The sequence below is a fragment of the Drosophila yakuba genome, chromosome 3L (genome assembly GCF_016746365.2).
Source record: "Drosophila yakuba strain Tai18E2 chromosome 3L, Prin_Dyak_Tai18E2_2.1, whole genome shotgun sequence".
NCBI classification, from domain to species: domain Eukaryota; kingdom Metazoa; phylum Arthropoda; class Insecta; order Diptera; family Drosophilidae; genus Drosophila; species Drosophila yakuba.
Window position 1 is genome coordinate 8,466,286 of NC_052529.2, and position 13,726 is coordinate 8,480,011.

Sequence of the window (13,726 nt, forward strand, 5' to 3'; positions counted from 1 at the left end):
TGAAAAGCCAGTCGCTTGCTTGGAGCACACAACTGCGTTTCTCTTTGGCGCCCCGACTCTCTTACGTCGCTGTTGCGTCATCGATGTCCGCGCTCTTTGGGCAGCACTGCTCTCTGGCAATTTAGCTTCTTTTTTTTTTGTCATTTTTGCCGGCAAACCGTCAACTGTCAAAACAGGCGACGCCAACAAAAATGATGGGCCAGCGGGGGCGGCGGAAAACATTAGGGCTGCGGGGATAGTGGGTGGTGTGGGGGTGTGGGGGGTGCTAGTTTGCTAGTGGGCGTCATTTATCGTATGATGCGCATTTCCGGCGCCACTCAACAGACTACAGCTACATGAACAGCAAGCAAACATCAATAGTCACAACAAATACAGTCGATCTTTTGTAACTTACACTAAACTATATGAAATGGTGTAAAATTTATACAATATGCTAAAACTATTTATAAAACTATACTTAACTATTTAAATCATATATTTTTATACACCTAAATCATTAAAAGTTGGCTTACTTATTTTAAAATATTGATTGATTTAGTCTGTTGGCTTTACCTTAATAATTACAGTGATCCATATATAGATAAATGTATGTTATAATTATTAAACAGGTTTCAAAGCCATAGATCTCCTATCGCGATAGAGCTCAGAGTTATAAAAGTTTGACGGTAATCGAATATCTGCGTTTCATAAGTGTTGTGTGGCTATTACATATTGTTTTGTCATTTAACGCAAATTACGTATACGACGCGTTGACCTCATTTGGGTTGATCAACAAATGCAGTTGTCGACAAACTTGGCTTAAACCAACCGCGTGTCTCTTGCCCCACCCGCTCCTTCCCCTCTCTCCCCTCTTTCCACCTCTTTCCACCTCTTTCCCCTGTTTCCCATCTTTCTCTTTTGGCTCCGCTTGGCTTGTATTTCAAGCTCAAGTTCAACGTTGTCTGTTAGCGGTTGCCTGCATACTACCAGTTTTCATGCTGCGTTTCCATTAACATTTTGAGTGGCCGTTGTTGTTAACTTATTTTTCGCTTTCGTAAGTCTTGGCCAGTATACAAAAATATGCGCGGCGGGCGAGGGGAGCACGCTTATGTTTGAGCATTGCTCGCATTTATTGCAACATTTCCCCATGGGGAAGTAATCGAATTGCCTCGCCTCAGGTCTGGGTCTGGTTTAAATCGTGCACTCAAAAAAAAAAGCTTTCCATTTTACAGATAAATTTAAATTACAAATAAATACCTTAAAATAATATACATCTTCAATTTCTCAGTTGCGATAAAAAATTATGTGTATTACTTAGCAACTAAAGTTAGTTTAGTGGCATATAAAGTCATATAATTAAATTTTTGGCAGTGTAATGGTTATACAGCTCCCATTTCTCAAATAGTTGGTGTGGCTTTTGCTGTTCATCAACGGAAATTAGCTGCGAGTTTCATGTTTGAAATGTTTATTTTGTAAGCAATATATGAGGAAATTAGTTTCAAAGCTTTTTGTTTTTTTTTGCGTTGTTATGCTTTTTGCATAATAGGTGTATATCACCGATTCGGGCTTAGTTTCAGCTGAATTTGGTAACAGTGTGTGAAGCTAACAAACAAATCATTTATTTTTTTTCGTTGTTTTGGTAAATGTTAATTGAAGTCGGGCGAGTTTCGTTTGTTGTCAACTGGAAGTGAGAATTGGTCTTATGATTGGAATCTATGGAAGTTTTTTCGACACACAAAATGTAGAACAATATATATTTTTTCGTATTTTATCAGACCTTGAAGTTTGTAATTTTTATAGGCTTATGGATTTCCGGTAGCTTTATTTAGGCGACATGGCAACTGCAACCAACAGTTTAACAGCTCATCTCATATCCAGTTACCATTTTCAGATCCTCTTTCCACTCACCAATTATGCAATCAACTTGACCTCCAGTTCCTCAAAAATGTATATTCCAGCTGCTTTGAAGGCCAACCACTCTGTTTTTCCATTGCTGCCCCAAAGTTGGCTTTTTGTTTGGAGAAAAAAACTCGCCTAAGGGTATACCACGAATTCCATCGAAAAATAAAACAATTGCTGTGATTTTTTTTTGCATTTATCGTTTCAAAATTTGTATCTAAACCTTTATTGTTTGTTCTTTCTTGCAGTTTTCATAAAACATAATTATTCGCCTTGCCTAAATCTCACTTCTTATCTCTCGAAGTTCCTACTAATTAATTTCAATTTCTATTACTAAATCAAAGTTCATAACAGAAACGTAAATTTCTCATTTAGTTAACAAAATCTACAAAAACTTATACAGAATGCTGTGGAACTTATTACGAAGTAAGTGGAGTGTAAAAAAAATTAACAAATGACTTCACTTTAGGTAATAAATTATAGCTGATATCTGCAGCATCTCGAGCACTTCTGTTGGAATTTTCTTAGGTTTTCTCCATTCTTTTTTTTTAGATTTATTTTGGTTTTGTATATATATCTAGGTACATGTTAGTGTCCTTGCTTAGGCTTTTCATCTGTAAGTTTTAGCTTAAATTTGGTTTTCATTCGTATTCAATTTGTGTTTTGCATGCTGCCAACAACAATTAGGCTGAGTTTCTTGTGGATTTCCTTTATTCTTTTAGCATTGCTCTAATGCCTTAAGCTGATCTCTTACTAAGTGTTTTTTATTTATTTTTTTTGAGTACCAAATGAAGTTTTCTTGCCTTTCTTTGGCTTTAAGTTAAGCTTTGATCTAGCTTTCGTTTAAGCCACAACTTAAGCTATGGTAGCCTTGTGTTATTTATGAAGTTTACCTTCAGTTTCTTTTGCTTTTCACATATAAAATTATTTGCATTTCGTTTCATTTTGCAAAATTCTCAAAATATAAGTAAAGGCTCTAAAACGCTTTAAGGTCTTTTTTAGTTTTGGTTTTATTTAATTTAATTTAGCTTGATTTTTTGCAACAACTAACAATTTTTGTTTTTTTGTTTCATTTTTTGTTTACCTTACTACATTTAAATATTTTTATTTGTGGATTTTTTCGGGGGCTTTTTATTGATTTTAAAATTCAACAACATTTTCGTCTTTAATAATATGTAAGAATATATTTTTATGTATATATATGTATATAAGTTATGTATATGTGTATAATATTATGTATATATTAGCATTTAATATGTTTCGCATTGCCATTCGATTCGCGCCGCCACTTCCGTGTCCGCCACGCTTCCATTTTTATTTTTTAAACTCTTACTCACTAAAAACACTCAGCTCTTGCCCGTTACCTACTTACTTAAGTTATCGCTTTGCTAATTTCTCGTTTTTGTTTGTTTTCTGCTTTGCACTGCAACAATTTGTGTCTTTAGTTACTATTTTTAACCCTGCCTAACGATCGCCTTCCCTTGCCCGTTTGCTATGTAGTTGAGTGTACTATATGCATACAACTAATATCTGTATAAGATAGATATAAAAATCATCAACTACGAATTTATCTACAAAAGTTATTCGCTTGTTTGTTTGTTTTACCTTGCAGCATGCGTAATTCATTTAACTAATTTTTGTTGTATATAATAAATATATATATTAATGCTTAATGTATATTTAACATAATTTCGTTAGTTTTCAATTGTTATTTTTAAACGTTTCATACTTTTCAGTTTTATCGTCTTTTCTTGTTGCTACAAAGTCTACATTTTGTTACGGAACATTCTTATTCGAAAATCTGGGTTTTCTTTTTCATTTCAACTCAAGAGTAAATCTTTAAATAAAAACGTCTACACAAACTTGCTGCCAAAACTTGGAACAAAAACTATTTGCCCTTGAAAAGTTTGCTTTCTTTTGGCCTGACAAAATAAGCGCCTGAAAGTAGACTATAGAAATCGCATTCTCCCCCTTTTTTTTGGATGCGTGAGTGTGGGTGTGAGTATGTTTGTATGTGAGCCAAACTAATTCTCAAATATTTTAGTTCAGTTGAGAGTTTTTATTCGGTTTTTTATTCAACAATTCTCTACATAAACCAAAAAATTGTCTACAAAAATTCAACTACAAACTACGGAAAACAATAGTTGTTAAAAATATACAAAACTACGCTTAACTAAAGTTGTGTAAGGGGAGGGGGGAGGTCTACTGCTCATTCAATTGATGGCCAGGCAAACAGTTATGAAATAAGCAAAATATCGCCTTAGTTTGTTTTCACCTCTACGCGCAATTTATATTACTTAGGTATAAATATTTTTATATAAATATAACATGTTTTTTGTTTTACTTCTGGTTTGTTGTACAAATATGTAGCAATTGCTTGAATCTGCTTAGTCGTATAGTCCGCTATTTGAGTTATCCATAAGTGTTAAGTTTATCGTATATACTTGTGTGAATTCATTCAACAACCGAAGCTCAAAAATTTTCATTTTGCAAAATGACACCCAACTTTTTTCGTATGTTTTTTTTTTTATGTTAGGTTAATTGTGGGATTCTTTTTTCATCTTTAACGTTATTTTGTGGTTGTTTTCTCTAGGTGGTCTCATAGCAGTGCAAAAGGCTTCAGGGTTAGAGTTTAGTTTTTTTTTGGGATTTGTTTTTAATAAACACAAAAAATAAAAAAAAAAACAGGGGTTGGCTAAATATCTATATTGCTATATTACTGATTACTATATAATCTTTGTAGTTCTTGCGTCTATCGTTAGGGTTAGTTTCGATTTCGGTTACGGTTACGGTTACGGTTACGGCTTTAGGTTTATTTCTTTAACTCTGTCTTGAGATCCATGTATGGTTTTCATTAGATATTTACTAACAATGAGCTGTGTGGCGAGGGGATGGGGGGCATCTGTGGGGGTGGTGGTGTTTTTTGGGTGGATAGATAGAAAATAAACGAGTTTTCAATAGTTAAAAGCAACGCTTAGACTTTTATTATTACACACAAATTGTTTTTTGCTTTCTCACTTTTTCGTTACGCTCATTCTCCTTTATCAATCTTTACTTTTGTGGTTCTTCTTTCGTTTGTTTTTGTTTTTTTTTTTTTTTGTTGGTTTTGCACATTTTTCCATAGAATAAATAAAACTTATTGAAATTTGTTAAGAAGGAGTGCTTAATGGACTTATTTATCTCTCTACGCTTTTTGTTATAGCTTCCATATTGTTTGCTGAATATAAAATATAAATTTGCTCTCGGTCGGTAAGTGTTTTTTTTTCCGGTTTCATATATTTTCTTAAATTTCTAGATAATTGTATGCAGGTAAATGTAACTCAAATGTATAACAAATAATAATAATTAATAAACTTAGCTAACGAAAATAGTTGTTGTTTAAAGTAACATAATTGTATGGTATTATGTAAAAATGTTTTGTTTTTAAATTGTTTGTTTAAGATCTTGCAAATCACACCAAAAGAAATAGTTTTTCTTGTAATAAAAGTTAAACGAATAAAATGTTTACAACTAAAAGGAAAAATGTGAAAATCTGTAGGGTGATATGAGGGGGGATTTGTTTTGCGGATGGTCTGTGTGTCTGTGTATCTGTGTGCATGTAGTTCTTAGTAGGAAGTAAGAAAACTAGTTCTCTCGCTTTAACCAGCTGACTATGTCTGGGTTAGTTTTGGGTTGGTTATTTTAGTATCAAGAAATCAACAACGAAAACTATTTCACTTCTAGTTTTTCATCTTTGTCCGTCCACCGTCCGTCTGTGTCCGTATGTTTTGAATTATTTTTTTTGGGGTTTTCTGATATTTTTGTTTTTTTCATTAGGTTTTTATAAAAATCATAGCTCACTTAAACTAACCAGCTGCCAAGTGCCCGGCAACTGAGGAGGGAAGTTCTTTGCTCATCTCTAAATGGTTTTCTCTTAGCGTTCCTTTAATTTTCTCTTTTTTTTTGTGGGTTTTCATTTTGCAATTTTTTATACATGTTTTCTTTTGCTTTTTATGGTAATTCCTCTAACGAGTTAATTTGAAAAAAGGCAACGAAATTATTTACAATATGATTTGTTGTGTGCATGTGGATTTCCGTTCACTAAAAGCTAAAGAAAAACTTAATCAAACAACTAATTACAAGAAATGATAAAAACTAAAGTAGAAGTAGAAGTAAAAGGGAGAAAACAATAGCAGAAAAATAGCGAAGAAGAGAAGTTGTTTTTTTGTTTGCGTAAAACTAGGCTAGACAACTATTAAACAATTTAAAAGATAACAATTCTACGTCTGTGTTTGTTTGTTTGTTTTTTGTTTAGGATTCCCATTGCGCTCGGAAGTATGCTACTTTAAAGGCAAAAAGCTTCGGCTGCAGAGCTTTTCAACGCTCTGCTCTCGTGAGACTTTCTTTTTTGGCTACTCTAAAAAATGTTTAGTTTGCATTCGGTCGGTTTCTCCTCCTCTGTGTTTAGTTAATTTGCTTTTTTTTTAGTTTTTAGCATAAAATAAATATTAAAGCGGAGCACGACGCCGTGAGGGGTTTTCTTGTGTATGTGTGTGGGTGTGTAGTTGTGTGTGTTTGCTTACTAATTATATTATTTTTTTTTTTTGCATATACATATTTAGATACAATATGTACTTTATAGTGTAGGTTTCATGTCTGCCGTACTAAACATTATTAGTAGTTTTATCATAGTTATGATTATTGTTATTTTATCAATAGTTATTATTATTTAATTGTTGTGGTGTCCTCAGGCCAAGTCACAAAATTGTATTTTTGTATTTATCATTACACATCTTGGAATTTCGATAGACGTGCACGCAAGTCCATGTTCTCCTGTTTCAACTGCTCCACCTCCTGATGTAATGTTGCATTCTGTGCGAAATAATTACGAATTAGATTTAAATATTTGTAGGAGGGGGGTTCATTGAGTAAAGGACTCACTTCCTTCTCCAAGTAGCGTGCCCGCATCGCAATCTGGTTCTCCTTTTGGCGCCGGGCATCGCGGGATCGCTTGGCGGCAATGTTGTTCTTCCGGCGACGTGCCCAGTACTTGTCGTCCTTGAGCTCATCTGGAACGAATTGCTTGCGTGACTTTTTGATCATCGGCTGCGGCTTGAGCTCCTCGTCGGAGAAGGCTCTGGTTCGCGGATCAAAGTCACGGCCCGAGGAGGCGAACGAAAATGCTGGAATATCAAATACTAAATGTTAACAATGGCTCACAGACTGTTTCGTGCTAAATTGATATCGTAAAATCAAAACCTCTATATGGATATCCATGAAATCCATCTTAGTAACTCATTGAGTATTATATTGAATTCGAATACGAATTGAATTGAATGGAAATTTAAGGATTTGCACAAATTGGAATGGGAATCATTGAAATGAAAGCCTTGCGGGCCTTCGGTATGTGTCTCTTTAACATTTAGCATTTGATAAGACATTTGTGGGTAACTTAAATTAATTTATATAATTCAGTTATAATTTAAGTTAAGAAGCAATGTCCATTCCATTTGTGTTGAAATAATTCAATTTACAAAAGTCAATAAAGTTCTGTTTGTAAAGTCCTAAGATCGTACACTTGTGTTCACAAAAACAGCTTTGTTGATTTGATAAAGCAACTGATAATGATAATTGATAACAATAGTCATACACTACGTTACTTCAAAAAAATTGTGATTAATGCCACTTTATTTTGTATTATATTTTTTATCTATAATTACACGAATTTCTGCTTTAAAACAATGGCAAATATACTTTTTTGACTCGATTTGAAACCTAAACTTAACGATTATTTCGATACCGATTGCGTAAATCGATTGTTCTCGATAGCTCGTAACTGACAATCTGGCTGACAATCTCAATAGACATTACATGTGATAATGGTTCATTTTACGATCTCAATAGACTTTTTATCGGTGTATCGATAGCGCGATAGAGCGATGGATATACTCACTTGACTCGGCCGGCGATGGCGGATTCAGGGTGTCCGGACTGATGCAGTCGGATGGCGAGGGCGACCGCTCCCGCTTTGTGGTTATGTGGCCAAGACCAAGGGACAGACCGGCTGCATGACCCAGGGAATCGGACCGGTGGCCCAGACCACTGGAGTGACCCAGATGCGTGCCGGGCAGGCCATCAGGTATGTTGTTCTCCGACAGGAACTCGTCTAGGTCGGCATACTAAAAGGGTTTAAATGCGAAATTGGCAATGAGCAACTGGACACCAATGTGTGGAGCAGATATTCCCTTGAGGTTAGTCACACGATCTGAGCTCTGATGATGAGAATACAATTCTCGCACTAAGTAAGCAATCGATAACATTCAAGTTAACTGTTTCACCGTGTGTTTTGTCATGACTGTACTTGTGGTTTCGTGTGTGTGTGCTTAGGCTGTTTCCACTAAGTGCATTAGTTAAATGTGATAAATTTATATCCGCAATTTACATATCGTTTTAAATGCTTTCTAATAAACTAGTGAAATCAGCCTTTTCGTGTGAAATTTTGAGCTTTGTGTGTTATTTTTGACCTTTGGAACATTGTATAAAAAGACGCAGCCACTACGCAGCGATGATAGATATGATACTAACTTGTGTTACCTTGAGGTCGGCATCGTAGGGCAGGGTCTTGTCCCACAGATTTGGGCCGAGAAACGCTGTTTGCGCCTCAACATTCCAGATGTCGCCCTCCTCCTTGTATTTGTCATCTGGGCAGATGATTTCTTTGCTATTCGATGTGGATTTGCCTGCAACAGAATGGTGCACAATTAGTCATGGCTACAACTGATTAGATTGATAGTGGTTTACAAGTATTGCAAGTTAAGGGCTTGATATCTTATCCCCATACGGGGAAGTGGGTCAAGTACTCTATATTTCTTTCTTTATTAAATAAACCATTCGAATTCCTCAGAAATCGCATGGGAACTACACATATATAGCTGAAGTAATTTCCGCGAATTTCCGCATGCAGCTTTTTGGCCATAAAAACGGGTTACAGCCAAACAAAACGAACCAAAGACACAAAACCAACAAACAAACAAATCACTCACACACACATAAACACAAAGCAAACAACGGCAAGAGGAAGCAGCGAACAGACAGCATACGAAAAGCGAAAGTGAAATTTTTACTACACAGCTTTCAAACTGATTTTGATCGCTTCCAGCTGAGACACAAAAAAAAACAAAAAAAAAAAACCGAAATGTTAAATAAACTTAAAACACTCAAAGATGGTTAAAAGCTCTTAGCCCTATTGTTGCAAAGTTGAGTGATTTTTGTCGAAGCTGCGCATGCGCAGCTGAGCATGATCTCTGCTCGCTTCTTTGCTTCATTTCTGTGATTTCTTTCACGAAACCCGTTTTCTGGCCACAGACAGTAAAAGAAACCAGTTGCCGTCTTTGGTTTCTTCGGCTCGCAATAGTTTCCGCTTTCTTATTCACTCTCACTTTCATTTGCCAATGCTTTTTTCTTGAATTTTTTCCATTTCTTTTTTTTTTCTTTTACAGTTGTTGCTACTGCCGCTTTTTGCATTACGGACTATTGCGAAATTTTATGCCATTTTGCGGCTTGGCTTGCCTCTTTCTTTCCTCGACTTCTTCGACGGCAAACACACACATTTCTGGTCTGTGCCATGAAGTAATATCTTTTCTTTTCTCCTCGATGTGCTCACCAAAGCGTAAGTGAAATGCTCAAGTGTCTGTGAAGTAATCTCTGCTGTTTGGTGAAAATGGGGACTTGCAAATCAAGGCAAATGCACTGGCCCACGGGGCGTATGCGCAATGTATTTATGAGCATTTTGGCCGGCGTCTTTTCCCCTTCAATTAGACACTGTTGTTTGATAGTCACCAATTATTGGCAGAAGATTTATACACATATGTTCAAATGATTTGAAAATGCATTTAGCTGAGTGAATTATTTCTTACAATTAAGTTTTACAAATGAAAAACAATAAAAATAATGTAATGCGGCAGTAGATGAAAACAAAACACATAAGGTAAAGTCCAATCATTAAAGTAAATAAAGTGTATGCTATAAATTATTTATAAGCTATGTTTAAGGAGCTTTAAAAATGTTGGTGGGAAGTTTAAAACAAAACTATTTATTAGTAAAGCTTAATGATTTGGTATTAACATAATGGAAATTTCACCAGCTTTCTTTAGCAATTAAGACTTTACAATACATGTGAAAACGCATAAGAAAACTTGTTTAAAACTTTTGCAAAACTTAGACAAAACTTAATATCTTTTTTAATTTGTCCCCAAAAACAGATCAATCTCTTTAATCATGCCCCAACAAACAATACAAATTGCAAATAAAATATTAAAAACAATACTCATACAAAAAATAGAAGAAAACAACTTTCGCAAGGCAATTAAACAAAACACACAAAAAGGAAACAAAAACAAAAGGTCCAAACTACAGAAATATTAAAAAGATTAAACAAACTAAAAACGAAAAAGACAAAAACCAAATTACCGTTTGATTTGCAAATGAAACCCAAAAATGGAGATTTCCTGCCTGTAAAACAGAAGAAACGGAAAAGAGAGATAGTAGAAAAGAAAAATACAATATTGATTCTTTCACAAAAGCAAACAATTAAATAAAGCAACAACAAATACAGGAAAGAAACACAATTAATGGCACAAATAACAAAAAAGAGCGTGCAAATGTGATGATACAAAGTAGCTGATTTCGTTGGAATTTAAATTTAGGATGGAAAACAAGAAGGATGTAAATTCGACTCCTGGCAAAAGGCACTTTTACTTTTATTTCATTGTCTTCGATGGGAATTTATATCTTTTTCGGTTCACTTTCACTGTCATCAACATTGTTGATTTGTGTGCTGAACAGCAGGAATCTTGTCGTTCGGTTTATTTTTAGAAACGAACCCAGAAACAGGAATTCGACTTAATCTTCTCTTGTTTCAGTTTCTGTTTCTGTTGCTGTTTCAGTTTCGGTTTCGGTTTCAGTTTCTCTTGCCATTTTTAAGTGGGTCAGCGATTTTTTTCTGTGTCATCTCTGGGAGCCCTCGCACCTTTTATTTTACTTTATTTTACCATTTTTGGTTTGCCTCGTCCAACGAAATTTCTCATTTTTGGTAATTAAAATAATTTGCATAATTTTCGCGGCATTTTACATTTTTAGTTCGTATTTCACTTTCATTAGAAAGGCATACGCAGTGGAAGAGAGAGCGAGAGAGTTCTCTGTTTTTGGGCCTACGACAACAAATTTATTGTTTCTCTGGTGAAACGCGATCACACACTTCCAGTTCTCTTGTTTTTTTTTTTTTTTTGGTCAAAGTGGCTTTTGGTTTATGGACCTAATAATAATATTATGCTTATTACGGGCATATATTTTTCTGTAAATTGTTGCCTTCTGTGGTCTTTGTTGTGTTAATGGTTGGCCACAATTTTTAGTGGACCATGGTCGCTGGGTTTTTCAGATATGTATAAATTTTGTTGTTTCTTTTTTTTTTTGGGAACTAAACTTTCACTTTTTGTTTCGTTTTTTTTTGGGGGCTTTAGTTGGTTTGGCGGTTTTAGTGACTGTGATTTTGATCAAGTGCAAGTCGTCAAGGAAGTGGTGTTCAAGTTGAAGGAAGTAAGCAGCTTGATGACACTTAATGCTGCTAGCATTAATTTAATGAAAAAGTTTGGATGTTATTAAGTGATTATAAAATACTGCGCTTGTAGTTTATATAAGAAAGTTGAAATGATTGTGAAATTGAATTTTCCAACTTACTATCTTTTAGATCTTTAAATAAATATTATTTATGCTATCTCTGTTTTATCGTGAATATTTTCCGCCTTTTGCTGATAATCAGAGTATCCGTTAAACCAATTACAATTTTGATTCCCAGACACATCCGTCTCAACTGGCCAAAAACTCCACTTCCCCCCTCTTCCACCACCCCCCCCACAAGCGAAATGAAAGTGAGAGTGCTGGAAAAACGAGTCTGCAGCTCCCCAATAAGCTATCCCCAAAAAAGCAGGCGAAGAAACCAGTTTAAAATACGCAAACGCAAATACAAATCGATTCAACTTCTGGGCGAAGAATTAAATCGAAGACGATGCAGTGACGATATTGCGGAATATTTTTTGATAATTAATTCCACGCGAAAGTTTTAGATCGCCTGCGTTATCATTAAAATAACAATAAAATCCAATCAATTTCGATATGGTAAGGTGTTATAAATATGACTTAGCCAAATTATGCAACTTTGTGCATTTTTGCTTTTTTTTGAGCCGCCGACCGACGTACAGCAGCAACAACAACAACTACAACAACTGTCCGCCCCTTTCACCTGTACTTTCGCCATCTCGCTCACTCTCTCACTCTCTCTCTCTCTCTCTCTCTCGCCATCTCTCTTTCACTGTCTGTGCTCTTGGTCATACGCTGCGCATGCGCAACGATGGCGCAACTGTGACGGCTTCTTGTTGTTGTTACCGCTTTTGTTGTTGTTGTTATTATTGCTGTTGCTGTTGTTGTTGTTGTTGTTGCTGTTGCGCCTGAGTGCCTCGTTGTATTACATCGATTTATAAACTATATGTGCGCCGCACTCTTTTTTTATGGTTTGTTGCCATTGTTGTTGGGGGGAAGTTGTGCTGTTGTTGTTGTTGTTTTTATTGTTGTGATTGTAGTTATTGTTGTTGTTGCTGGTGAAGTGCAGAAAGTGTAACACTTTCGATTGTTGCCCTGTCTCTGTGTGTTTGCTCTGCTGCTTTTGCTGCCTTTTTGTTGCTTTTGCTGCTTGGTTGTTGCTTTTGCTGCCGCGGCTTTGTATGCATTGCATTCATTCCGTATTTGCGCTCATTTGCATTACTTTTTTTTTTTTTTGATTCCCTTTTTTTTTATGGCCTTTTTTTTACAGCTTTCGGTGTATTTGTTTTTACATCTGTCTACCGCTCTTTTTTTGTGTGAAATTAATTATTTGTGGGAAAATGTGATAGGCTTTTGATTTCCGGGTTGCTAGTACGAGCCATTTGTTGCTCACCGAATCGTTAAACAAAATATGTTGAAAACTATAGCTTACTTTAACAAACTCTTATTGAGAGTTTATTAATGAAATATTTTTTTTATATTTTACTTTTTGTTTTCGTACAAAATCAATTTGAAATATGGAAGCAAAACTTTTATGTTTATCATTACACGTAATTCTTCAACAAACTCTAGAAAAATTTACAAATAAGAGTAAGTAAGATTACTATACTTTTTATAGCAGTTCAGTTATATTAATTTGTAAATCTCCCAAAAATATGTATATCTGAGCTGATTACCCAAAAGATCCGTTTAGAGAACGGCGAAAGGCTTTCCACTATTTGCATATCTCTCCAATTGTGCAAATTAATTTTCCCGTATTATTCAACGAAACAGCTTAGCAGTCCACAATTAAGCGATTTCCCTAACGGCAGGCCGCTTTCTTTGCGATTACGAAATTGATAGAAAATTATGAAAGACAAACGAGTGGCGGACTATTTTGCAATAGTTTAATTGCCCGAGACTCGACTCGAATCGAATCGGTCGGCGAAAGTGAAAATCCGCAGACGACGACACAATTTGCCACATACACAGTTTTTCCAACCAACCCATTAGCCCAATTTCAGTTCGAAAGAAAGCCGCAGCAGCTGAAGCAGTTAATTAGCAGAAATAAGGAAGCGAAACCGATAATCATACGTATCGTGTTGGCTCTATCAAATTATAGACTCATGCCATAAAGCGGCTGAAACACGAACGACCACAGACATCGAAACCCAAATAAAATTGCCTCAAATATGCACAGCACGCTTGCAACAAAAACGTTGGCGAAGTAGGCGTGGCTGGGCTGAAACGTAATCAAAACACACTAAATTCAATCAAAGTGCTTCTGGTCTTTGTG

General features: G+C 35.4%; 1 protein-coding gene across 14 annotated transcripts in view; it reads right to left on the minus strand.

Annotated features, from left to right (window-relative positions):
• Positions 1-4,829: 4,829 nt before the first annotated feature.
• LOC6533367 (hepatic leukemia factor) overlaps positions 4,830-13,726 on the minus strand; it is a 54,744-nt gene continuing 45,847 nt past the window's right edge. For 5 of the 14 annotated variants that reach the window (XM_015194472.3, XM_015194477.3, XM_015194474.3 and 2 more), the window contains 5 exons: positions 10,327-10,368; positions 8,443-8,597; positions 7,811-8,036; positions 6,799-7,040; positions 4,830-6,729 (listed from right to left, as the gene is read on the minus strand). In XM_015194472.3, the coding sequence (XP_015049958.1) occupies positions 6,643-6,729; positions 6,799-7,040; positions 7,811-8,036; positions 8,443-8,597; positions 10,327-10,368 (752 nt within the window). In that variant the 3' untranslated portion in view covers positions 4,830-6,642. The remainder of the gene's footprint in view (positions 6,730-6,798; positions 7,041-7,810; positions 8,037-8,442; positions 8,598-10,326; positions 10,369-13,726) is intronic. The other 9 variants (XM_015194473.3, XM_015194468.3, XM_015194471.3 and 6 more) reach the window with 4 other exon arrangements.